At 41.7% G+C, this 24,125-nt stretch overlaps 2 protein-coding genes across 2 annotated transcripts in view; both read left to right on the top strand.

Annotated features, from left to right (window-relative positions):
- VPS39 (VPS39 HOPS complex subunit) overlaps nucleotides 1–19,743 on the top strand; it is a 43,065-nt gene extending 23,322 nt beyond the window's left edge. The window contains exons 13-26 of the mRNA XM_015408613.1: nucleotides 1,605–1,747; nucleotides 2,263–2,406; nucleotides 4,644–4,785; nucleotides 5,311–5,397; nucleotides 6,214–6,287; nucleotides 8,431–8,529; nucleotides 8,845–8,962; nucleotides 9,309–9,437; nucleotides 10,832–10,934; nucleotides 12,819–12,864; nucleotides 16,044–16,193; nucleotides 16,479–16,613; nucleotides 16,809–16,900; nucleotides 17,786–19,743. Of these exons, the coding sequence (XP_015264099.1) occupies nucleotides 1,605–1,747; nucleotides 2,263–2,406; nucleotides 4,644–4,785; nucleotides 5,311–5,397; nucleotides 6,214–6,287; nucleotides 8,431–8,529; nucleotides 8,845–8,962; nucleotides 9,309–9,437; nucleotides 10,832–10,934; nucleotides 12,819–12,864; nucleotides 16,044–16,193; nucleotides 16,479–16,613; nucleotides 16,809–16,900; nucleotides 17,786–17,861 (1,538 nt within the window). The 3' untranslated portion in view covers nucleotides 17,862–19,743. The remainder of the gene's footprint in view (nucleotides 1–1,604; nucleotides 1,748–2,262; nucleotides 2,407–4,643; nucleotides 4,786–5,310; nucleotides 5,398–6,213; nucleotides 6,288–8,430; nucleotides 8,530–8,844; nucleotides 8,963–9,308; nucleotides 9,438–10,831; nucleotides 10,935–12,818; nucleotides 12,865–16,043; nucleotides 16,194–16,478; nucleotides 16,614–16,808; nucleotides 16,901–17,785) is intronic.
- Nucleotides 19,744–23,543: 3,800 nt separating this feature from the next.
- Nucleotides 23,544–24,125, top strand: part of PLA2G4F (phospholipase A2 group IVF) — a 56,836-nt gene continuing 56,254 nt past the window's right edge. The window contains exon 1 of the mRNA XM_015408609.1: nucleotides 23,544–23,967. Within this exon, the coding sequence (XP_015264095.1) occupies nucleotides 23,857–23,967 (111 nt within the window). The 5' untranslated portion in view covers nucleotides 23,544–23,856. The remainder of the gene's footprint in view (nucleotides 23,968–24,125) is intronic.

Below are 24,125 nucleotides of genomic sequence, written 5' to 3' on the forward strand. Positions count from 1 at the left end.
ACAAGTGGGCCAAGTTTCTCAACTTTCTACATCTGATTGAGGGTGGCCCTACCGCAGTTGGACTCCCCCGTATCTTCGACTTCATCCTCTCCCTAGCGAAGACTGGACTGAGTCACTCGTCACTAAGAGTCTACCTCACGGCCATTTTGGTGTTTCGTGGAAGAATAGACAATACTTCGGGTTTTGCCCACCCAGACTCCAAGCGTTTTTTAAAAGGACTGCTGCACCTGTACCCCACACTTAAAAAGCCGGTTCAGGCCTGGGACCTGCCTACGGTGTTGCGCAGGTTCACGGGCAAGCCCTTCGAGCCCATGGCCACTTGTGAGCTGAAATATTTGTCCTGGAAGACAGCCTTTCTGGTAGCAATTACTTCAGCGTGTCGGGTGAGTGACCTCATAGCATTTCGACATGACACCCCATACCTGACTTTCCTACCGGTGTGGCCTTGACACCAGACATTTCCTTTCTACCTAAGGTGGTGTCAGGGTTCCACTTACATAGGCAGGTTATATTACCAGATTTCTATCCGAACCCCACATCAGATGTAGAGTGCTTGTGGCACACTCTGGATCTATTCTATTTGGATAGAATGCACGGTTCTCGGAAGGACCCTCATTTGTGCCTGTCCTATTCTGTGCATTCATTGGGCCAGAGAATATTGTCTCAGAGACTGTCCAAATGGATTTCAGAGACTATTAGGTTCTGTTACCTCTTAGACAAGAGGCCGCTACCTGTCTGGCCAAGGGCCCACTCTACTCGGGTGATATCGACCTCCATGGCATTACTCAGGGGTGTGCCCCTTCAGGACATCTGCCAAGCAGCCTCCTGGGCGACTCCGAACACATTCATCAAACACTATGCTGTGGATGTATGCTTGCATCACCGCTCGATTCTCAGCCGTTCGATCCTGCAGTCTGTGCTTCCTTGAGGTGCTGCCAGCTCCCTCCTCCAGGTAAGCTTCAGCTTGCTAATCTCCCATAGGTGTGATGCATAGAGACCACGAACAAGATAAACAGGTTGCTTAACTGTAACTGATGATCTTCGAGTAGTCATCTATGCATTCACACCACCCACCCTCCTTCCCCACTGCTGTCAGCTTTGACTTTACTCTTTTTCGGTTGGGGTTGGCAGCGGTCAGAAGGAACTGGCAGGATACTGGGGCCCCGCCCTCCGAGCATGCGCAGTTGGAGTTGCTGCGCGTGCTCGGAGGCTGGGCTCCGAATCCTCTCGAGCTTGATAGAAGTTTCCCAGTCCGGAGCCGGCGCAGGCATCTAACCCATAGGTGTGAATGCATAGATAACCACTCGAAGATCATCAGTTACAGGTAACCAACCTGTTTTTTACAATCATAACGAATTATTACAAGAGAGAAATTAATGACTTTCTGTGAAGCATAAGTTTAGTCAGTAGAGCATTGCATGATACTTACTGTTTTGTAATTGGAATCGTGCTTGTATTGGGCTTCTGCACACACATCTGTAGACTTAGAAGTGTTTATATTCATGGTATATGTTTAGAAAGCCTTGCAGATTGGACAGTGTCAAAACTGGTCATGTTTTTGCAGTTCTGCAAGTATTGGGTTAACAGTTGTGTGTTTTGTTTAGATCCCACCCATGTGATGGGTCTTTATCCTGAACTGTTGCCTAGTGATTACAAGAAACAGCTCCAGTATCCCAATCCTGTGCCTGTTCTGTCTCCGGCAGAACTGGAGAAAGCACATTTGGCACTTATAGACTACTTAACTCAAGTAAGAATTCAACACTTATAGTGGACATCCTGCTCTCGGTGGTGGCTATTTGTGTGAATGACATGTCATAGGCCAGTAATAAGCTGTATCTTACTGTCTCCTGGACTTTTTTTACACATGTTAGGTGAGCTAATATATGTGGTGAGCTTTGATATGATGAGGTGTCAGAGTAGTCACATAAATAACTGACATGCTTTTTAAAAGAAATCTCTATCTTGGTTGTTACCTCATCTGTTTGCTAGTTTGCTGCTGCTGTTTGTACAGCGCAAAAGACAAATCACTTCCCCTAAGGAGTTGATAATCTGAATCTGACAGTAGGAAGTGATAATAAAAGGGGAAATGAGTGGGCAAGGCTGACAAACTAATATAAAGAAATGAGAAGGCCAGGAGAATGAGGAGTGAATAAGCAAATGCCTTTGAGTAACAAGGCTGCAGTAGCACCCGCCCCCCTTCTTGATCTATATAGGAGAGGTTTAGCATTTACTCCTCTTGATTTTGTCTCTTAATTTCTTCAGAAAAGAAGTCAGTTGGTGAAGAAATTGAATGACTCAGATCATCAGTCCAGTACTTCTCCCCTTATGGATGGCATCCCCACCATCAAATCCAAGAAGAAACTGCTGCAGATCATTGACACAACCCTGTTGAAATGCTATCTTCATGTGAGTCCTCTGCTTCTGATAGATGGGCTGCTGTTGCATGTCAGGCATTAGGAATAGCATCAAAAAATTCAGTTGCGTTTAAGGCCTTCTGTGAGTTTAGAGACTAAGATGGAGGTCTGAACAGTGAGGTTGTCTAGAAGGGTTGTCTTTGTGGTTAATCCAAATGTATATTTCTTTGTCATGGTGTCAACATGAAACTGTTAACTTCCTCTCCACACATCTCCAGAGCATGTGCGCGTAAAAGTTTCCTTTTTAATTAATAAGTCAATTAATGAACAGGTAAATACTTATATGCAACATTTTAAAATAATAATAATAATTAAAAAGCAGACAAGCACCATGAAGTATGATGGGGGTGGGGTGAGAGAGGGAGGAAAGGAGCCCAGCTTTCTACTAGTTTTATGCATTTTTGGTCCCCTCTATGCCAGGAGGAAGCCAGGCTCATTCACAGTTCCTTTAGATTTCATTTTAATTCCAGAGTGGTGCCAGATAATTCCAGAGTGGTGTCAGTCTGTTGCAGCAAGAATAGGCAGGAGTCTTCTGGCACCTTTAGGAATTAACAAAATTTTATACCAGCATACGTTTTCATGGACTATAGTACACTTTGTCAGATGCTTCAGAAGTGGGCTCTATCTCACAAAAGGTTTATGCTGGAAAAAATATTGTTAGTCTTTAAGATGCCACAAAACTCTGTCAATTTCAATTGAAAATAGACACCTATACTTTGCAGTTTATTTTATAAATTTTAACTGCCCATATCTCAGTGGTCAGGAGATCAGCACAGGCAGTAGTAGATAGCACCACAGTGCAGTTTCTGGATGTGGATTCCATAGTTTTCTTATAGCTTTTTTTGTCAATTTTTTATTTAGGATATAAACATTCATAATCAACATTAAATTTTTTACATTTGTCCCTTTCATACCCTACCCACCTCCCTTTTCCCCTCCCTAATATATGGTTTCCCACAGTGCTTTGACCTCCTGCTCATCTCTTTATTAATTTTTACAACAACAATTTTCTTTTTTAATTCACTAGGTAACTATTATTTCACTATAGTAATTAATTTTTAACTTATCCTATCTCCCAAGCTGGTTTTCCTATAGCTTAAAGCAGGGGTCATTTCATAGAAAAAGAGGTGCAAGAGCTCATTAGCATAACTCATTAGCATAAGTTATTTGCATATGCTGCACCCCCTGACATCACTGGAAGTACGTCAGAAGGCGAGAGAGGGCGAGAGAGAGAGAGAGGGAGAGAGAGAGAGAGAGAGAGAGAGAGAGAGAGAGATGGGAAGGAAGGAGAAAGAAAGCAAATAGGGAGAGAGGAGTGGGAGGGAGGGAGGGAGGAGAGAGCTGGAAATGCTCAGATTTAACCCCCCCCCCCTCCCCGAGTCTCTCTGCAAAAGCGGAGAGGCTCAGGGGAGAGGCAGGCATGTCTGGGTTCCCTGCTTGATCTTCTCCAAGTGCCCTGCAACTGCGGGGCACCTAATACTAAAGAGGTGGAACAGAGGCAGCTGCAGTAATGTTTCCACAATGTGCCATTGCACATTTCTGCTGTGCATATGGCGGTAATTGCTGCTTAGCTCACCTAGTTAGCAATGAGTAGCCAGTCAGTAACTGGCAAAAGACATTTACCAGATTAGCAGCCTAGATTTTGCTTGGTTTTTAATTGCATGATTGGCAAGTTGTCGGACCCTCCCTCCCTTTTTAACAGCATAAAAACTGGTTGGCTCCATCCCAGTGTAGGGTAAATTCGTATTTGTTTATGTTGAATCTTGATGATTGGTTGTTTTGACACTGCCATTTTATTGTTCAGCTCTGTTTTTTGTTTAATCATTAATTGTTTTAATGATTTTTGGTTAAACACTGAGACTGGATCAGAGTTGAGAGCCAGTGGATTGGTTCTTGGGTGTTCCAGATAAAAAGTTGACTAAAGAAGGGAGAGGTGCTGCATTTAAATAAAAAATAAATAAACAAACCAGCAGGAGAAACGTATTTGAAAATCTTGGGTACCTCTCTTCGAAGTATTGGAAAGAAATTAATGGCAAGCTTTGATCAGTTCCTTACTAAATGTATAGCCCTTTGTGTGAGATGCTTATTAAATGATTTTATATTAAATGTCCTTGTTAATTAGTACCTCTTAGCATAAATATCTTCCTTTCCTTGATTTGCAGTTTGGTACCTTTTGGGTTCATGATAAACTGTTTTTGATTTCCTTAAATTACCCTTCTCTACTGGCAGACCAATGTAGCCCTAGTGGCACCACTCTTGCGCCTGGAGAACAACCACTGCCACATTGAAGAAAGTGAGCTTGTGCTCAAGAAAGCTCACAAATACAGTGAACTGATCATACTGTATGAAAAGAAAGGTCTGCATGACAAAGGTAAATGGTGGGTGGCGGTGGTTTGTGTCCAAGACTTTAGCAAATGGTACAAGTTCACAGAAGTGATCTTTGCCTTGCAGCCTCCTGTGCTCCTGAAGTTCAGGGTGCCCTTTACTTGCATGGGATGTAGGTGGTGGAGTGCTGCAGCATAAAAAGGGAATTGGCAGAAAAGATTCCCCTGTTCCCCCACATGAGCTTTTGCTGCATCACAGAAACAATGTTAATGACAAAATTTAGGTGTAAAGATCTAGAGCTGCTATGGAGGTAGGGTGGGGTGTGTGTGATACTTTGAGGGGCATCCTTCAGTTCTTTATCGGTCTTCATGGCATCCCATAGGAAACTTTTAAATTTAATGCAGCCATTCCTTATTTAATGGATTATGTTTCAGTGCAGATGAAAACTGATTGCCTCTAATTTGTGCTGGTGGCAAACATTTTTGTTTTGTGTTAAGGAATATTAGTCTTGCCAGGAGGCTGCTTAACTTAAGAGATGATCTCCATTGTAATTTCTTCTGTTTTGCTAAAGCTTTGCAGGTACTAGTGGATCAGTCAAAGAAAGCTAACTCACCTTTGAAGGGTCATGAGAGGACAGTGCAGTACTTGCAACATTTGGGTGAGTGCAGTTAAAGAATGTAACTTCTAAATTTTATTTCCACTTTTCAGCCAAACAAAAGTCCTTCAAGATAGCTCACAAAAACAGGTTAATTGTTTTCATAAAATTAGAATCTAGATCTGGTTTTTACTTCGTTGACTAAAACAGCAGATACCAGTCATCAGCCCAACCTGAGCATAAGTAAAACAAACAACTTTTCATTTGGTTACAAAAATTCTGAAAGGCCTGGCAAGGCATCCTTGGGAGTGCATGCAGAAATTCCCGAGGATTCTGCAGAAAATCTCTCCTAAATGGAAGGCATTCCATCCCAAAAGTGTGAATCTCTTTCCTACCCTTCTGCTGCTGCCACCCAGAATGCTCTCAGCAGCATGAAGGAGGGAGTGGGAGGGAGGAATTGGCAAAAATCACTACCTCCTCTGTTCGCAGACATTCTCTGGTGGATCAATGCATGTTGCATTGAAGACCCTGCCTTCTTAAGCCACTGATCTCCCTTCCTTTGCCTCCTCCTTCGAATGTCAGATCTCATGAAATGCCCTCAATAAGGAGATGATGCTTTTATGGCAGAAGGCATTTTCTAAGGTGCTCTGGATCTTTTAGGGTCTTGAATTAAAACTGGCCCCTTGGCTACATGTTTCCAGGCCCAACTCAATGGAGCATTTTTAATACATTCTGCAGCATATCCAGCCAAATTCCAGTCAGTCTGTACGGGATATATATAGAGATGTGCAAGTTGTCACGTGCACCTTGCTACATTCATAGGCCATGTCCTTGAAAAGTGGTTCTTTAAGTTGCCATCTGCTTTGTTTCTTGTTCCAGGCTCAGAGAACTTGAACTTAATATTTGCCTATTCTGTTTGGGTGCTTAGAGATTTCCCTGAGGATGGATTGAAAGTAAGTACACTTGCTAATATTTGAAAATAAAAGAAGGTAAAGAGCCCATTTGCTATTCTGAAAGCAAAGTAAATGCACGTAAGTAGGCAGTGGTAGTATTTTGTCTTGGTCAACTCGTAATCAACTCTCGATCTGTGTGACGAATGAACACACTGAAGGTGTGGTGGTTACATTGTTGGACTAGGTCCACAGTGGTGGCGAACTTATGGCACGGGTGCCAGAGGTGGCACTCAGAGCCCTCTCTGTGGGCACACGTGCCATCGCCCCAGCCAGGCCCAGACCATCATTAAAATGTCGAATTCTCTGCCAAATAATTTTAAGTAAATGGAAGCCTTTGGGATTGCTTTCCTTACTTTGTTTGGATCATCTTAAGTTAATGTACGAGTTGTTTTTTCGAAAGTAAAACCTCAGTATTCAGGTTAAATTGCCGTGTTGGCACCTTGCGATAAATAGGTGGGTTTTGGGTCGCAGTTTGGGCACTCGGTCTCTAAAAGGTTCACCATCACTGGACTAGGATCTGGGAGATCTGGGTTTCAGTTCTCACTTCGTTGTGGAAGATTGCTTGGTGACTTTGGGCCAGTCACACACACTCTGCTTAACCTGCTTCAGAGGGGTGTTATTGAGGATAAAATTGAGGAGGGGAGAATGATGTAAGCTGCTTTGGGTCCTCCTTGATGAGAAGTGTGGTATAAATGAAGTAAATGTTACGACCCCAAAATGGAATCCACTTTAAATTGGCAACTGTTCCCACATGACAAGCCATTCATGTGCAGTAGCTTTTATTACAGCTGGGGCAATTTCCACCCCACTGCCACATATATCCCCCCCCCCAAGCTACTGTACTTCATATAGCCATATTACAGATCTGCAGAATGGGTTGAGTGAAACATTGGGCCTATCATGAGGGTTTCCCTCATCAGCTTGATTGAAAGATATCCTTAACATTGGGTTACACACCTCCATTATGCATGTAGCAAGTTTCACAACAGTATTTGATGCTTGCTGTGAGCTTTTCCTTTCTTCTCAAAAGCCTGTTTTGCTTGTCCTTGTTTGCCGTATTTTTAGATTAGATTAATCAAATTGAAGAGTTCTTTTGAGCTCCAAAATAGTAAACTAGCCAAGTAATTCTGCCTTGAGAAGATGAAATTGGCACAGGCGGCATCAAATCTCCATTATTTGCTGCTTAGGTGACTGCTGGTGAAGTTCCAGAGAGGATAGCCATGTTAACAGCTCTGGCTCACAACAGCTTCTATTAGCTTTGTAGTGCCATAGGGCGTTTTATTTTGAGGTCTAGAGAACAACTTACTACTGGGGATGAGGGGGAGTAGAAAGGAGAAAAGGATCACCACTAGGAATTTCTGGCCTTACGTTGTGCTTTCCTCATGAAAAGACTGATGATGTAGAAAAGCTTCACAGCTTGTAGATGCTGGGTCTTTGTTGGCTTCAGGAGGATTTTTTAAAAAAAACCACAAGAACATGAAGGCATATTTTAAGTGCTAGGTATTATCAGTGAACACTTTAGTAAGTGTCTTACATTAATAATATGCCACCTTAATATGTGACTGTGATCACTAGCTAAAAGTGAGTGTAGATAAAATAGTAGCAAATTTTGCTCATTAAGCGTGTAATCCTAAACAGAACCTACTCTTCTAAATTCAGTGAAGTCAGTGGGTTTAGGAACGATGTAACTGCTTATGATTTTACTTTGGGCCAGATACATATAGGCCAGGGACTGGCTAAATTTCTCAGTTCCTGAAACCCTGCTCACTTTGTGTGATGTAGCAACATCTCTAGCTAGGTAATGCTGCTTCTTCACACCATGTAGAAAGAGCAGAAGTACCAGCAGAGTTTGTTGAAAGCAGTAATCTGGGCAAATTTACAGGGGAGTCTTGCTGATGGGCTTAAAAAAGTGTACTGGTGGGTTGTGTGGTCTGTAAGGCCCGAACAGTTAAAAATAAAAATCACCTAGATCACCTGTTCAAAACATTTTGAAATGTATTTTTACAGGATTGCAACTGTGTTCTGCTGTATAGTATGCTGTCTGCAGATTGTTCAGGGGGCTACTTGCATGGGCTTGTGAATGAAAACCTTTCACTGTGGCTGTGCCATGTATAAACCTATGACTTCAACTTTTGTCTGGCAGATATTTACAGAAGATCTACCTGAGGTGGAAGCCCTCCCACGTGAAAGGGTTCTTAACTTCCTGCGGGAGAATTTTAAAAGTTTGGCTATTCCTTACTTGGTAAGAACATAGATTGCAGCAAAATGGTTTGTTCTGATTAGTAGCTCTTGCATATCAAACCTCTAGAGGGTTACATCAGATAGATTTCTGAAGATAAATGAATTGTATTCATAAATTTAAAAACAATAAATCTGTAATATATCAGTGGGTAGTCTATGAGGTGCTTTTAATCATTATTTTGGGGGGAGTTTCTAGCTTAAATGAAGGGATGGAAGTGAAATGGTTTGTTTTGATCACATTTTTGAAATTTTGGTGGAAGGAGGAGAGTCTTCTACAATCAACTTCCATACATCAGATATGTACATGTATTCACAGGAACATATAATCCATATCTGGGAAGAGGCTGGTTCAGAATTCCACAACTGCCTAATTCAGCTTTACTGTGAGAAAGTGCAAGACTTAATGAAAGAGTATCTCACCTCTTTTCCTCCAGGTAATTCATGGTCTACTTCAATTTACAAAAATACAACGGACCTCTATCCAAACTATGTAAAAAGGAGGTTGTAGACAAAGCATATTTCAGGAAGGGTGGTTCTGTAGATTCCAGGCCACTAGTTCTATGCGACACATTTTGTTTCTCCATCTGTGTTGTCATTTTTAAAAATAAAAGGGCTTTTTATATGAGATATTCAGAAATGCCTTGTTGTCATTAACATCAGACAGAGAAATGATCCTTTATCATAACATCTAATGGGAATGGGGCTTTATAGAGAATTTAATTTTACTGTGTTGCTTGTATTCTGTTATTATTAACAGATGCAGTTCTTCTTGCCTTGCAGATAAAACACCAGTGCCAGCTGGAGAGGAGGAAGGAGAACTAGGAGAGTATCGGCAAAAACTTCTTTTCTTTCTTGAGACTTCCAGTTGCTATGATGCCGAGCAGCTTATCAGTGACTTTCCCTTTGATGGTAAGAAGTGGTTGAATAATGTTGAAGTCCTTTCATGCTGGGTGTCAGTCAGCTGTGTTTATTTCAGTGAATGCAAACGGATTCTCATGTGTAATTAATGAAAGGATTCTCGTTTGTGTCTCTGCTGGCCTGTGACAAAAGACCTGCTGCTGTCTGTAACAGCTCTTTGTAATTGCCTCCTGTAGTCTACAGAAGATGATAGCTTTGTTTTATGTTAAGATAAACATACAAAATGCTTCTATGTTGAGCTTGCTGGGTGACCTTGGGCCAGTCACATACTCAGTCTAACCCACCTCACAGGGTTCTTGTGAGGGTAAAATGGAGGCAAGGAGAACAATGATCTTTACTTTGCCATGATAGTTTTCTGAGTGACCTTTGTGCCCTGGCCTTCCTCACAGGCCTGTGAGGATAAACTGGAGGAGAGGAGAGCTGTGCAGGCCACTCCTTGGTTGGAGGGTGGATACAAATGTTCTAAATAAACAAATCCAGCTGGAAACTGCCGCAGGAACTGCCATTGAAGAGAATGGGAGCAGAAGGGAACCATCTATTACATAATCTGCTTTGAGAGACCAGCCAGTTGAGTTCTTGTTAGAATTTAAAAAGTCCTTGTATCTTTTGCTTCTGCAAGCTCAAAAATGTCTGCGGCAGTTAGGTTTGGGGAGAGTGTTCCCATTCTGTCTTCCTGCAGAGATGGCAGCTCATGCTTGTTCTTCTTTGTGCTAGGATTCGGCTAAACATTAGAAAGAACTTCCTGACAGTGCGGTTCCTCAGTGGAACAGGCTTCCTCGGAAGGTGGTGGGCTCTCCTTCTTTGGAGGTTTTAAAGCAGAGGTTATATGGTCATCTGTCAGCAATGCTGATTCTGTGAACTTAGGCAGATCATGAGAAGGAGGGCAGGAAGGGTTGCATCAGTGCTTAGTTCTTGTGGTCCTTTCTTATACGCCCAGGGAAATACCGGTTGCCACTTTGGTGTCAGGAAGCAATTTTTCTTTAGGACAGTTTAGCCAGGGATCCTAGTGGTTTTTCCCCTTTTTCTGGGCATGGAGCAGGGGTCACTTGGGTGTGCGTGGTGGGGAGGTATTTGTGAATTTTCTGCATTATGCAGGGGGTTGGACTAGATGACCCTGGCAGTCCCTTCCAACTCTATGATTCTGTGTAACTGAAAAATGGTATACAGTAGAATAAACAGATGTGGCTGCCAATGACCTCTAGAATAGTCAGAGTTTACTGTTGAGTCTGTGCCTGTAATGTAAGGTAAGTATTTCTCTTCACTCTCTGCTGATTAGTTTATTTCTTATTTTTCAGTAATTTTCACAACTTGGTCTCATAGACCATTTTTATCAGTTGATGTTGCAATTGAGTTCAGTAACTGCTATTTTGTACTCCTGCCCTCAGGCCTTCTAGAAGAACGTGCATTGCTGCTGGGACGGATGGGAAATCATGAACAGGCACTCTTTATATATGTGCACATCCTGAAGGATACCAAAATGGCTGAAAAGTATGTTGTTGTTTTGATCTACTTTGATCAGTGTTTCTTATCTGTTTGGGTGGTGTGTGTGTATGTGTATGTATGTATTTATTTTATTTTTATTTTATTAATTTAATTTATGCCCGGCTTGATGAGTGGGGGTCGTTACATATTGGTAGAGTCCCAGTGCCGCCACGGACGACACCAGGTCCATTGCCTGAGTGGAGGTCGCGTCATCAGCATGGACATTGAAATCACCCAGGACTATCAGTCTAGGGTGTTCCCAGCCTGATACGGCCTCCATCAGGGACGGCAGGCTATCGGCTGGAGTGTGAGGTGGTCGGTACACCAGCCAAATTGCCAAACTCTCCCCAGCCTCCCACACCAGGCCAGCACACTCGATACCCCTGATCTTTGGCGGCGGGAGCGCCCTGAAGGAGTAAGCCTCCCGAATGAACGGAGCCACTTCCCCCTTGGTCTGTGATCGGTGAACGACCAAGAACCCAGGAGGAGCTAACTGGGAGAGAGCTACTGTCTCCCCATCTCGCACTCAGGTCTCGGTCATGAACGCCAGGTCCATATCCTGTTCCAGCAGGAAGTCACGGAAGACCATGGTCTTATTATTTATGGACCTGGCGTTACACAACACCAATGTCGGAGAGGGGTTGTTAGTCCAAGCCCCACTGCCAACTACCTTTGGGATGGGACGTAGGCTGGAAGGGTACCGAGCCTTTCTGTTTCTCCATCCCCTTCCCTTCCCTTTATGCCTAGTCCCACCGCTTTACTTTCCCCTCCCCAGGAGCACTGGTATCCCTTGGCCAGCCATTGGCAGTAATGGTCTTCGCTAAGCCACAGACCACTAATAGGCTGTTTGGTAGGTGGGAATGTAGGGGTTCTGTAGCAGTTCTCTCTGTAGTAATAGTTGTCCTAGATAAACTCAAACAAGCCTAATTTATCCTAACATTAATTAATTCTAATGGTCTAACAATTTGGTGCAGAAATCACTCTCATGCACTCATCAGTAAAAAAATAAAGGCCAGTGATAACATCCCAATTTACCATATAGCTCTAACTATAAGTTCCAACCACCCAATTTGTTAGATATCAAGTTACACACAAAAACAACTCATAGGATAATTAGTCCCTAGCAATCAGTTGATTAATCCCATACAATTCATTCCATTGCTCTAATCTATCAAGATTTTAAGTCTCTGTTCATCCCTTCAATTGCTCCCACATTTAGACCTTAATCAATTGTAATAATTACCCTACTATAGGTACCCCCAACTAACATCAACTAACATCAACATGTATGTATGTATGCAGTCTGGAGTTTTCACCTTACCTTAGCTTCCTGTCGGCTGACATTACCATAGTTTAAATGTTGCATTAGCTTGTAGCGAGATATGGGAACTCAAGCAGGTGCCTGCTATACTGATTAGTTTCTCAGATTTATGCTGGAGAGTTGTTTAGGAGTTGCCAGCAAAACATTCTTTTTTCATTTGGCTTACTGAAGACCACTTTAATGGTAATCTTATGATTTCTTCACTTGTTTTACAGTAAAAACCTATATTAGATCATTGTAATTAGAGAGGAGAGAGAGGACAGAACTAAAGTAGTTTTGTCAATAACTAAAAAAGTAAATAGGAATTAGCAAGTACATTGATGATTGATATACAGATAGATGATTTCCTGAAATAGGTAAAGATACCTTTTAAAACAAATTTATCTTGAAAGTGTTATGTATTTGATGTATGGTCATCCGTTGCCACATTTGAGCTTTCATTTTGCTAAATGAAAAATACATTTAAATGCTGTTTAGTATTCTCTGGTAATTGTTAGCTAATATGTCTGGGCAAGTAACCCTGTTGATAGGTTTCGACCACTATGAATTTTCTGTTGATACTGTTTCAGTTACTGTCACAAACACTATGACAGAAGCAAAGATGGCAGCAAAGATGTGAGTATTTTATTTTCAATCATCTTTAAATTAATGCTGCAAATTTTACAAAATACATTTTTCTTAGTTGTCCAGTTTTTATTTATTTTAGTTTTTGCATTTTTTACCCCTCCCTCCCTGCGAATGTTAACAAATTGTATTAATGCGGTTCAAACCAAAGAAGACCTTATATTATAAACAAATGAGTTTACAAGTTTGGGTTTTATAAGTACCTTAGAAACATGCCAAGATTATTATGTAGCTTCTGTTATATAAACTACTTTGTAGACACAGCAATATATTTTTTCCTACCTACATGCATTAGCATGTTTTTACAATTTTTGCTGCTCTGTCAAATTACCCATAATTTCTGTATAATCCATCCTGAAGGATATGCTTGGTGGATTCAACTTTCAACAGTGCTTTACAAGCATGGCTGAATATGTGTCCTGGTTCAGTTTTTATTTATGAATGTACAGACTGACGTAAAACGTTGTTCTAGAACACCAAGGGAGCAAAATTTCAATGATGAAAAATATAAGGGCTAGCATAGCTACTGGAATACTAATTTTTTTCATTAATTAGCATACTGGAGAATACATTTTGTGCCAAATTAAGCGGTTGCATTAAAGGCAGGCAGGAAAAGATAGTGGAAAACAAAGTTTTCATGTATAAACACATTCTTATAAAAGCAGGTTTTTAGGATGCAGTAGCCAGGAGATCTTGGTAGGTAGGTAGGGTTTCACCCCCCCAGAATTGTTGGTGCTACAAAGACAAATTGCTACTAAAGCTTTTAAATCTTGGGAGTGTTGTAATTTAAAAGCTACAGTTTCATTAATTCCACTCATTTGGCCAAGCAGTAAGGTCCTGTGATGCATATACTGCTTGAAATGGCTTCACTTCTTCCACTGGGGATGTAACCAGTCTATTAGCTCGTTCTTTTTACAGGTATGGACCATCTCTGTCTACTGAAGTTAGTAGAAATCATTAGGACATGGGTGTCAAACTCATTTGTTATGAGGGCTTACTCCCAGGATAAATGTTTTCAGGATTTCAGTCTAAATCTGTAATAAGTTTGATTTAGACTTCAGTCCAGAGCTACAGTCCTTACAGACTACCACTACAATGGTGATTTAGAGCTTCTAACTGAAACAAAGATGCTTTTGGCACCAGATTCTAAACAAGGTTATCACACTCATTTGTTAGAGGACTGGATCTGACGTGAATGGGACTTTGCTGGGCCGGGCCATGTGTGTCATAAAATGTAGCCTGGTGGCGTAGATATAAACTTTTTGTATTTAACCTTAAAATACAGTAACACTCTTGCGATATTTTGGCTGCGGTCACACGTAACAGAAGCCACACAAGTGAGACGGAAAACAGGCGGAGTTTCCGGGCACGATCTCACCAGTACATCTGGGAAGCGTAGCACTCCCGTGGCTCAACCGAGGCTTCCAGCCGAAACTGCGTGGCAAAAAACTAGTACCTTGGAGGTACTAGTTTCCGGAAACTGCGGGGCAAGGGCGGGGGTCTGATCGCGTTTCCGGTGGCATCCGGCGCCCGCCCATGTCTCCTTGCAAATAAGGTGGGTTTTTTTGTCCAAGTCTCTGTGGATGCGCATGCGCACCCAACGGAACATGCGCATTTGTCATGTACACAAAAATAAAAAACAGTTTGCCGCGGCGCGCACTTCTTCGTTGCGCGCCGGCTTGTCCTGTGATCGGCACCTCTCCCTTGCCATGGAACCTCCACGGGACCTCCACAATACCTCCACAGGAGGTCTGATCGCGTAACTGCGCAGTAGTTTGCCCCAGGGCAAACAGCCACGCTTCTCCTCTGCAGTTTCCTGCCCGTGTGACCGGGGCCTTTATTTAACAGTCTTTGATAACTGACCCCTCCCAACCCCCCCCCCCTTAAAAGATACCTGCCTAAAATGAAAAGGTGTGGGAATAGTGGGATTTGACAGTGCAGTTTTTTAAATAAAACATTAAGAAAAAGCACAAGGTTCATAGCAGAAACTAAAAATATAAACTAAAACTATAAAATGTTCTGAGCCTAGGAAAATATCAAATGACTGGGCATTGCAAGCTCCCCCCCCCCCCAGGCTCTCCGGGGTCTCAGGTTTTTTTATAGGGTGGTTTGAGATAGTAATTTTGGGGGGACGTGCTAAAAGGAATGAAAGGATTGCCCATTGGAAACAATGGGAGAGGCTTGGAGATAATGGGAGCAAAGAATATCAATTGACTTGCATGGGCTCCATTGAAATACATTGCAGCACAAAAAAAGTTGCAAAGAAAATGTGGAATGGATTTTCCATTAAGGTCTCTGGGCCCAGATAGGCTATTCTGGGAATGGAAAATCCATTCCACATTTTCTTTGCATTTTTTTTTTGTGTGTTGCAGTGTATTTCAGTGGAGCCCAGAGGAGCTTCTGGCTGGAGGAGAAGCCAGCGAAGAAGAGCTGGGAAGTTTGGCAGCCCTGCCCTCTGCTTCCTGTGCTTAGTGTCAGCTCAAGCCTGAGTTTGGAAAGGTGAGGACAGGCAGGGGAGCGGGTGGGAGAGGAGAAGAGAGCCACGGGGCGGATTAAAACCTGGGTGGTGGTGGTGGTGGATGGTTCTGGCCCCTGCACCACAGCTTTTACTCCCCTGCATTAGGAGTTCAGAGGCATATCAGAAGTCCTAGACTGTATACTGACGATTTAATCTAGCACATCTAGATTATGATATACAAATGCTATGTGACCACCCTTGCATTTGAGCATGAACAAAAGTTCTTCAGTAGACAATTACTGCTGTGAGGTTAAATGGGCTTCCCTCAGTTGTGGACTGGCATGCTCAATGTCAAGGCATTTTATTAATTAAATTTACTTTACTTTGTAGCCTCCTTTTTCACAGAGATTGAAGGCAGATTACAAAATGTAAAATAAATGGGGTCAGCATAAAATGTTCAATGAACAATGCAATAGGACTAAGATTGCATTGCTTTCTAATTCTGCAACCAAAAACAGTATAAGATGTGACATACCATAGACAGTGCAGAGTAAGGATTACAAAGGTAGAAGACAGTGTAATATGAGCAAGATAATATATGTAGTAAACATTGGAATAGACTACAATCCTATTCCCTTTATAAAAGCACCCTTTAGAACCATTCCATTATATTACAAAGATTATCTTCAGTGGTTTGTTTTGTTTCATACAGGTGTACTTGTCTCTGCTCCGAATGTACCTCTCACCGCCTAGTGTCCATTGCTTAGGACCAATCAAGATGGAACTTTTGGAACCTCAAGCTAATCTCCAGGCTGCATTGCAAGTTTTGGAACTTCATCACAGCAAGCTGGACACTACCAAAGTAAGGATATTTTTAGAATGGTGATGTGAGTGGTACACAGGTTGTAATGCTTCTGCATGAGGAAACAAACTTCTGTACATGAAATAGTCCTTGTCCTCCCACAAGCAGTGTTTCTAGCATGTAACATTAGTCTGTAAGTGAAAAACTTTGCAGGAGGCTTTTTCTCTACTTAAGACATACTGCAGAAGTGCAAAAATCAAGTCCAGAGGAGCAGTAGGACTATTGGAAACAATTTTAGGAAACACTTTAGTGCCAGTATCATGTTTTCTATTTGTGTATCTGTAGGCAATAAACCTCCTCCCAGCCAACACTCAAATTAGTGAGATCCGAATCTTCCTGGAAAAGGTCCTTGAAGAAAATGCACAGAAGAAGCGATTCAGTCAAGTACTTAAGAACCTTCTCCATGCTGAATTCTTGAGAGTATGTATTCATCTTTTTTATTCATGTTTATCAAGGGGGAGATTTAAAACAAATACTTGGTATATTTTGAGGCATTGCCTCCAGATACGAGAGATCATGGGTAATCGAAAAGAATATTAACCTACAATATGTGACATTTTAGCTGCCTTGTGTGCGTTTGCTATCCTGGGCTCATTGTTCTTATGTTTTTTATAGATACAGGAGGAACGGATCGTACACCAGCAAGTAAAATGTATAATCACAGAGGAAAAAGTTTGCAGTGTATGTAAAAAAAAGATTGGAAATAGGTATGTGAAATAGGGTCATAAAAATATGTTTGTTTTTATGTATTGTCTTTGTGACCCTTTCCATTTCATTTACTTTCATTTCTCTTGTCCCTGACTGGGTCTGTTTCTTTTCTCCCACTGTGTACCATTTATATTATGCACTGTTTATACACCCATTGACAAAAAAGGTAAAAATTGTGTAATTGTGTAAATATAGCTGTAAAAATGTGTTGCAAGGAAACAGAAAATGGTGCAAGAATTGAGAGTTGTAGTCACACAAGACAGAAGCAAAACAGGATTTTTTTGAGTAAACAATGCTGGGTTGTGAGATTAGTCAGCATCCCTAAAGTAAATAAGCCTGTAACATAGATATTTCTATTCAACCTGCTTTTTTGCAGAGATTTCTATAGAAGAACATTGGAATGGAGTTGGAACCAGTTTGGCTCCTGAGGCAGTTTCAGAATCTATCAAATTCGTTGTGTGATCTTATTGTAGAGATGCAGCTGACCGGAGAGTGAGCAGTTTGGGATTATATGTGCTTAGTCCTACATTCTGTCCTGATCATAATGTGACTTCCAATTTTTTTAGTGCCAACATAGATGGCTTTTGGAGCTATTTTTAAAATCCAAATACTCTATAAATTGCTTATACGAGAGCAAATATATACAACTGTAGAGCACAGCACCACAACGAAAACAAGATATCAACAAAACTTTAAAAACAGTAGCAGAGAGGTTTTGATGCTAACATAAAATCAGTGCTTCCCTGAGGTTAAGATATACTAGATCTTTGCTCTTCTAAAGTTTTGTTCTTTGTAGAAAAATGTATGTGTGTGTGAAAATCAAATGTATGTGTGAAAATCATAACTGTACTTGAACTGATACAGTGACTTTCTTCTTTCCATAGTGCCTTTGCCCACTATCCCAATGGAGTAGTTGTGCATTATTTCTGTTCCAAAGAAGTCGGTACAGCAGACACCTGAAAGGATTGACCTATATAACATGAACGGCAGTAGCTATGATGCTTATGTGGAAGGAGAGAGGAGGCGATCAAACAAGCAAAGGCATCTCTAAACTTCTGAGCCCTGTTGCTTTCAAACAGCTTAAGCTCAAAGTGGCTCCATCAGATGACTCTACTTGTACTTTGCCAATATTGGCTTAGTACCTATTTTTCAGTATACTCACTGTAGGATAACCTCTGCACTTTTGCATGAGGAAGGATGAAAACAGCAATGAGTAGCCATTGCACTCCAGATCTTGCAGTAGTAATCTTTAGACAAGTCTCAAATATCAACCAAGGATAGTCAAATGATGATGATGGATGGGAGATGTTTTGTGTTGGATTCCACATTCCAATCATAGGGGGAAAAAACACCTTTTGTCATCATTTAATCAGCTTTCTATTGAGATTTACTTCTATCAGCTGGTGCTTCTAGAATGACTATTCCTGGATTTCCTTCTCCCTTTTGTTAGAAATAAGTCGATATGAGCCACAGAATTGTTACCATTTGTACCCAGAATGGTTATCACTGATATAAAAAGTTCCAAGCGGTTCTAGTCTCATACGGTGTGATAGAAACTGGCAAACACGTATTTTCCCTTTTCAGTTTGCTCTTGAGAAGTATGTAAATACAAACTATTTGCACTGTGTACAGTCATTCCTGTTACTAATTAATAAAAAGTCACAATGATTGTTTCATGGGACAGGGAACAGGCATCTGCACTTGTACCAAAAATTAAAAACAGTCTGTTTAACATCCTCACTTGGAAAAATAGGGGTGTGTGTGTCTTACCGCTTAAGTATTTAGTCAAGACTTTGGAGTTACCATTGCTTGTAAATGCTTTTTATTCAGTCTCCAGCACATTATACCCCATTCAGACTTGTGCTTTCTGTGACTTTCTGTACCTGAATCGCATTACTAATGGAAAATTTTGGTTTGCACATGCCCTTAAACGCTGTAGCATTTTTGTTGTAACATTTTTTTCTGCAAAAATTAATATGTGAAGAGAACATACATGTATATATGTGTTCACAAGAATGCAGAAGTGTTCAGAGCAGCAATTCATGGAGAGAGCAGTTGGTTCAGAATAGCTGTATGGGGAATTTTCCTCAACATCCCAGTCCAGCTGTGGGGTTTTTAAATTAATACTTGTAATCATTTAGCAAGTTGGGCATATAGAGTTCATTTCCAGGTTTTGCCAAAAAATCCTGACAAGTAGACTGAGGAAATTAAGGTACAGTAAAACCTTCTTGTATGGTGACTGGATTTCTCTGAGTTTCTAGCCAATTTGTTGAAGCACAAGGATAAATGGTAATACATACTGAATCTTCTCTAAAGCAGCTTGGCCTTCTGTAGCAGTTGCTTCGCTGGTTTTCTCCATGACATTTCCATTAAAGTATATCCTCAAGGTCACATCTACAGCATTTTGGGCAGTAAGTCTTCAGGTTCGGGATTTGTTCTTGTGAAGTTTTTTGTTATTCTATTTTTTCTGTTTGAAGAAGAGAACACATAACGCCACTGGATTTTGTTTGTGCATTTATTAAGATACCTTTGCTATGTACTACAGATTTGAGGGGTTTGGAGTCTTGGAGATTTAGGCATATGTAACTGACAACAAATGGAAGCTATTGTATAAACTCAATCATCTGCAGCCCATTCTGACCCTAACAGTACACAATTGAGTCTATCTGCTGCCAATAAAATTCTGTGCTGCATTTGAAGCTTTTCAAATGTACTTTTCTCTTCCACAGTGAAGCTTCTATGTGCCTCAGTTCACTTCAGTTACATACTTTTTGCAGAGATGTGGCTTGTGCTGTAATTGCCTGCTGATAGTCCTGCACAGTATCTGGGACATTAACTGTATACCAGGTTTATTTAAAGCAATAAATTATGAAGATTTGAGAAATCACCATGTTAGTGCTGCTTTTGGCTTTTTTAAAAAAAGTATTTTTATTCTTAAAATTTTATTTTCAAAATAATGGGTGTGTGTGTTGGTACTACTTTATACTAAAACATCAATTACAATTTGAGATTGATTGTGTAGATAAGATTAAGTGCACTGACAATGTAGTTCCAAAAGATGAGGCCCAGGTTCTCAACTACAACATTGTTTCTACGTAACCTTCAAAAACCAGTTATGTCTCATGCAATTCATCTGAAGTCTTGACACACAACTGAGTAACCTGCTTTCTCCCTTAGGCAATTCCTGTATGTGATCATAGCATCCTCTGTTCATTACTATGGATGGGTATGGTTCAGTGGGACTGCATATTGATTGAGGGCAATTAGCATGCTGAGGTGATGAAACAGAGGACAAAGTTAAGGCATATCTGAAGTCTTTGAAAGCTGTGAAATGTTTCTCAAGCAGGTCTGGAGATGTGGCATCAGATTTTCTAAATAAGTTATTAGATTAAGGAAGAAGTAAACTGGCCACTCTGAGTTTTGTCAAAAAGGATTTCTTTTGTTGCCAGAACTTGAGTGACACAAAATTGTCAAAGGTCCATTTAAGAATACAAGGAATGCACATATTAATTTTTTCCACACAATTTGTAAATCTAGTTTTCATGGTTTTCACTTTTAAAGCCAATGTTTTCTAATTAAAACTTCTCTAGGTATTTGACAATACATTGTGTCTAATTTAGCAATTTCCAAATTTGTGAAAAGTCTGTTAGTGGTATTTAAGTAAAAGATATAAATTAGATGTCAACCTGTATGCAGACCACATTATGTGAAACTTGTCCCCCCTCCAAAGACAAGTGAGAGAACTGCTTGTGGTTACTCACTGGTGAGGAAGTGTATTCTGCAGCTTCTCAATGTGTTCATTACAACTATATTGCAGCATTTTAGTGAACTCTGGGGTGATACTAGCAATTCCTAGTGAGACACTTCCTGTCGTGTCATCATGCAGCATATTCCTAGTGCGCTTGTCATCAGCAGTCAAGTGTTACTTGCACTTCCAGTGCTGCAGCATTCCTTGAATCATTGCTGTAGGAAGATTATTCTCTTATAATGATGCCCATGTATTACACCTATTGTGTTTTTAACGCTCACTAACTTCAAACTACGAAGCTGCGGTGGCTCAAGTGGTTAAGACGCTGAACTGCAGGCTGTGGAAGGTCAGTAGTTCAGCAGTTCGAGACCCGGGTGCCGCATGACGGAGTGAGCTCCTGTCTCTAGTTCCAGCTTCTGCCAACCTAGCAGTTCGAAAGCAAGAAATTGCAAGTAGATAAATAGGTACCACTTTAGTGGGAAGGTAACAGCGTTCCGTGTGCCTTGGTGTTTAGTCATGCCGGCCACATGACCACGGAAACTTCTTCGGACAGCGCTGGCTCTTCGGCTTTGAAACGGAGATGAGCACCACAACCCTAGAGTCGGATTCGACTGGCTTTCGAGCAAGGGAACCTTTAACTTCAAACTATGATGCTAGCTTCACAACTCTTTCCACATAAATAATCACATCTTCCCAATATGCTTTGTTGTTGTTCAGTCGCACAGTCGAGTCCGACTCTTTGCGACCCCATGGACCAGCTCCCTCCAGGCCTTCCGGTCTTCCGCCATCCTCTGAAGTTTGCTCAACTTCATGTTCGTTGCATTGATGACACTGTCTAACCATCTCATCCTTTGCCGTCCCCGTCTTCTTTGACCTTCAATCTTTCCCAGCATCAGGGTCTTCTCCAGTGAGTGCTCCCTTCTCATTTGGTGGCCAAAGTATTTTAGCTTCAGTTTCATTATCTGGCCTTCCAGGGAACAGTCAGGGTTGATTTCTTTGAGGATTGACTGATTTGTTCTTCTTGCAGTCCAAGGGACTCTCAAGAGTCTTCTCCAGCACCATAGTTCAAAAGAATCTATTCTTCTGCGCTCGGCCTTCCTTATAGTCCAACTCTCGCAGCCATACATGACTACTGGGAATACCATTGCTTTGACCATGCGGACTTTTGTTGGCAGGGTGATGTCTCTACTTTTTATCATGCTGTTTAGGTTCGCCATCGCTTTCCTCCCAAGGAGCAGGCGTCTTTTAATTTCATGACTGCTGTCACAGTCTGCGGTGATCTGGGATCCCAGGAACGTGAAGTCTGTCACTACCACGACTTCCCCTTCTATTTGCCAAGGAGTCATGGGGCTGGATGCCATGATCTTAGTTTTTTTGATGTTGAGCTTCAAGCCCACTTTTGCGCTCTCCTCTTTTACCCTGAGCAAGAGGCTCTTGAGGTCCTCTTCACTTTCTGCCATCAGAGTGGTATCGTCTGCATATCTGAGGTTGTTGATCTTTTCCCCCGCAATCTTAATTCCTGCTTGTGATTCATCTAGGCCAGCATTTCGCATGATGTACTCTGCATATATATTAAATAAGCAAGGCGACAATATACATCCTTGTCGTACTCCTTTTCCTATGCGAAACCAATCAGTTGTTCCATATCCGGTTCTAACTGTCGCTTCTTGGCCCTTATACAGGTTTCTCAAGAGACATGTGAGGTGGTCCAATATGATTTACTGTGTTCTAATTGCTATACGTCCTCTCCACCCTCCCTCCCAAATTTCCAGGTGGTTTTGCATTTATGCAGGCTGGAATTTAAACCACTTATTCCTAAACAGTTTGAGTGGTTTCAGTGAGACTCCTCTGAGAGAAAGTATTTCACTCTGAATCTGTTTTTATTATCAAAGCTCGGATGTGATATGATGAGCCGTTAAGCTCTGTATAGCCTTATCTTTTTCTCCCAGACTACAATAAGCCCTCAAGCATTGGGTGAAGGGTCCCAGGTTAGGTATAACTTGTAGGCAGGCCTAAGTTACAGTGTTTTTGGTTTTAGAAATCAAGTATTGGTTAAAAATGTAACACCATATGGGATTTATAGATTTCACAGAGATACTAAATTGTGTTTGTTGTATTTCAAACAGCCTTAGACTGGTGTTACGTGTTAGACAGGTATGGGGCTGCATTTTCCTACCTGAACTGGCAGCTAAATTCAAACAGGACCAAAGTAAAATGAGTGCTCTGTCAAGTGAACACAGTACAAACTGATTTCAGTGTGATCTCAAACCCATATGTGGGCTGAAGGGAATATGTTGAAATGTAGTTTGTGGGTTCATGGTGTTTCATCATACAACTTGCTTAGATATGAAAACTTTTGAGTTCAATTTGCTAGACCATGTAAAAATATTAGCCTACCAGATACTAAGAGTGCATGAAATCATTAGATTTTTTAAAAAGTCTCAAATACCTTGCATCAAAATAAAACAGCCTAATGGCACCTTAATGACAGAGTGTATTCCAGCATAAGTCAGAACCCAGTTATTTAAAAGATCTACTTGTAATAGTTTCTTTTGTGATATAATCTTTAATCCAAATTACTCGGGTGACTAGCAGAAGTTTTTTAAAGTAATACTTTACTGCAGACTGTTCTGGAAGTTTTGAAATGGCAAGGTTTGTGTTGAAAGGAAGGGGGAGTATGAGGAATTCTCTAACTAGGGCTGGGGGGGGGGAAGCATATGACAGTTTAACACTTAACTGTATTAGCTCACAAGTATGAGCTAATATTTTTTTTAAATGACGTATGGTCACCTGCCACGCTCTGTCAGCGTGAGAAAATGTCACAGGAACTGGTGAATGGGCGCTACCTTGAGAGGCCGCTGTCTTCCAGGAACAGCAACACAGGAACAGTTGTAACTTGTCCCAAGGCTGGCAGAACAAACTTGCCAACAAAAACCCAACCCTGACCTTTGCAGTCCTGTCTCCTTTGGAATCGTTATATTCTGCTATTACTTCCTTCTCAAACTGTGAACGAAACCTTGCCAGGTAGGCAGCGACTAACGCCGAGGTGCTCCAAGACACGCCCCCGCCAGCGCGCCTCCGCTCTAGTCAAGGTTGGAGCAATCTCCGGGACTCGACGCCGCTGCCAGCTCCAGCGTTTTAGGGCCAGAGGACTTGGCGCCTTTTCTTTCCTTCCCCGCAGCTCGCTCGCGAGGGTGCCTCTGCCTCATGTTCCGCCAGGCTATGCTGGGCCACCTGTCGTCCCGAATGCTGCCTCTCGTGGCTGCTGTGGTACTCCAGAAGAAGGAGAGGAAAGAGACTGGCCTCTATCACTGGCGGGTAATGTGGACCTGGAAGCAAGTGGTGGCGGTAGTGGCTTCACAGAGGCCCTTCGTTTTCTTGGCTGTGCCTTTAAATGTGCTTACAGCCCTAGAGCAAAGGCAACGTGGGCTGTTGGGGGGGGGGGGGGAAATAATAGAGGCAAAGGAGGAAGGGGG

Source organism: Gekko japonicus, unplaced genomic scaffold (genome assembly GCF_001447785.1).
Source record: "Gekko japonicus isolate JY-2015 unplaced genomic scaffold, Gekko_japonicus_V1.1 scaffold1710, whole genome shotgun sequence".
NCBI lineage: Eukaryota > Metazoa > Chordata > Lepidosauria > Squamata > Gekkonidae > Gekko > Gekko japonicus.